Source organism: Sinocyclocheilus grahami, unplaced genomic scaffold, assembly GCF_001515645.1.
Source record: "Sinocyclocheilus grahami isolate Dianchi unplaced genomic scaffold, SAMN03320097.WGS_v1.1 scaffold65.1, whole genome shotgun sequence".
Lineage (NCBI taxonomy): Eukaryota > Metazoa > Chordata > Actinopteri > Cypriniformes > Cyprinidae > Sinocyclocheilus > Sinocyclocheilus grahami.
Window position 1 is genome coordinate 1,164,021 of NW_015505244.1, and position 2,407 is coordinate 1,166,427.

At 32.3% G+C, this 2,407-nt stretch overlaps 1 protein-coding gene across 2 annotated transcripts in view; it reads left to right on the forward strand.

The window, feature by feature from the left end:
• Positions 1-2,206, forward strand: part of sec22c (SEC22 homolog C, vesicle trafficking protein) — a 16,400-nt gene extending 14,194 nt beyond the window's left edge. Inside the window, exons 6-7 of one of the 2 annotated variants that reach the window (XM_016271818.1) lie at positions 984-1,049; positions 1,188-2,206. In XM_016271818.1, coding sequence (XP_016127304.1) covers positions 984-1,049; positions 1,188-1,388 — 267 coding nt within the window. In that variant the 3' untranslated portion in view covers positions 1,389-2,206. The remainder of the gene's footprint in view (positions 1-983; positions 1,050-1,187) is intronic. The other variant, XM_016271819.1, reaches the window with a different exon arrangement.
• Positions 2,207-2,407: the final 201 nt, after the last annotated feature.

A 2,407-nucleotide genomic window follows, 5' to 3' on the forward strand; every position in this document is an offset into this window, starting at 1 on the left:
ATTTGTGGATAATGGCTCTGACCATGGTTCGCTGGAGTCCCAAAGCCTTAGAAATGGCTTTATAATCCTTTCCAGACTGATACATGTCAACTGTTTTGATTCTCATCTGTTCTTGAATTTCTTTAGATCGCAGCATGATGTGTTGCTATTTAAGCATGCTTCACTTTGTCAGACAGGTTCTATTTAAGTGATTTCTTGATTCAACGGGTCTGGCAGTAATCAGGCCTGAGTGTGGCTAGTGAAATTTAACTCAGCTTTCTAAAATAATGTGGTTACTCACAGTTCTTTCATGATTTAACAGGAGGGGGCAATTCATTTTTCACGTAGGGCCACGTAGGTTTGGACAGCTTTTTTCCCTTAATAAAATAAATAATCATTTAAAAACTGCATTTTTTATTTACTTGCATTATCTTTGTGTAATTTTAAAATTAGTTTGATGATCTGAATCTTTTAAGTGTGACAAATATGCAAAAAATAAAAAAAACAGGAAGGGGGCAAAAACCTTTTCACACCACTGTATATGGAGGTAATTAAGTTTATTATAATTAAGTAATAAAGTTTTTAAATTATGGTATGACAAGTATTTTACAGGATGATTATGATGGTTTGTGGAATGTGGTGGCATTCATTTTATTATAATTAATTAAGTGATTAAATGTCTTATTTATGATACGACGATTTTTTACAGAATGATTATGATGGTTTGTGAAATGTGGTGTACATAATTTTATTGTAATTAATTAAGCGATTAAATGTCTTATTTATGATATGACCCAATTTTTTACAGGATGATTATGATGGTTTGTGGAATGTGGTGGCATTCATTTTATTATAATTAATTAAGTGATTAAATGTCTTATTTATGATACGACGATTTTTTACAGAATGATTATGATGGTTTGTGAAATGTGGTGTAATTAATTTTATTGTAATTAATTAAGCGATTAAATGTCTTATTTATGATATGACCCAATTTTTTACAGGATGATTATGATGGTTTGTGGAATGTGGTGGCATTTCTTTTGGCATTTCTTTGCTGTGTTTGCCAGGTAAATTGTATTACTACTCTGCATGTAGCATAAAAGATGATCCATTTGTAATATTTAATGTTTCCATTTATAACACCATCAAATGCACATCATGTCCGTTTAAGCGTCTAACTCAGATCTTATCTCTTTCCCACACAGTGTCATCTGTACTTGTTCCATACCTGCCAGAAGAAGCTGAAATCCTTTACTCTCCTGACTCTCATCATCTTATGCAATGCTTTTCTCTTTGGCCTGAGGAACATCTGCCAGCTGGCCTTCCACATGTCCGTGGCCTGCCTCTCCACGCTGCTCACCCTCCACCGCAAACTGCTGGACAGGAACATGGACTGCGGAGTATGAGGAGGATTTCAGCTGGCCGTGGATAGCAGTAGGGTGAGAGACCAAAAGAATGGACGAGACTTTACATGTGACCTGGTGGCTGACGTAAACTGACATTGATTTTCACTTTAGCTTTTGCTTTGATCTAATGTTATGATCAAATGCTTATTTTGTCTCACATGGATAGTGAGTGCAATGGCTTTTCTACAGGGGTCTTCAATTCCATTGATGTATTTCTGAAATTTTTAATGACATATTGTGAATGTAATATGGAGACATTGATAAACAGACATGAAGTAAGCATTTTGTTGGTTCTAAAAGTTAATTTAATTTTATTTATTTGCTGCAAAATAAGAATACTTATTGTTTAAGCGAATGTAAACTGTTAATCTTTGTTTACTTTTATGTAGGCAGGTTTTTTTTGTCAGTTTAATTGTTATAAAGCTATAAATGCATATATATTGCATATAAATAACTAAAAGTAGGCATAAAAGTGACTTCGGGTGATTGTTGGTTTTGTTTCGATATCAGGCATTTTAGGTTATGAAGGATATTTAATCAATAACTATTTCAAGTCCTTTTGAACATGATTTTTTGATTGGTCGATTAGTTAGTAATGGGCTACTCCACAATACCTTAATTTTTTGTGTTATATTAGTACAATAATTTGTATACAAAGCACATTCAGATTGTTCAACTAGTCTTATGCCATTTTGTCCCCACACAAGGTAATTTTGTCTAGCCTACCTTTCTATAATATTCATCCCAAAGACTATAAATCAGAAATAATTTCAACAAATTATCATAATACAGCAATCATTCATCAAGTGCTAAAGAATTGTTAGTCCACATCTGTTTTCTTAACCAAAAAAAAGGTAATTTCTAAACAATATATTTTTTTTGTCAGCATTTTATTTATGATTTACAGAGCTTTGTTTACATATTAATATGTAATTTATTTGCACTAATATTATTCTTCATGAAATAGGCAAAAACCACTAGACCTTTTGTTTGTTTATTTTGCAGAAGACAGTATTATA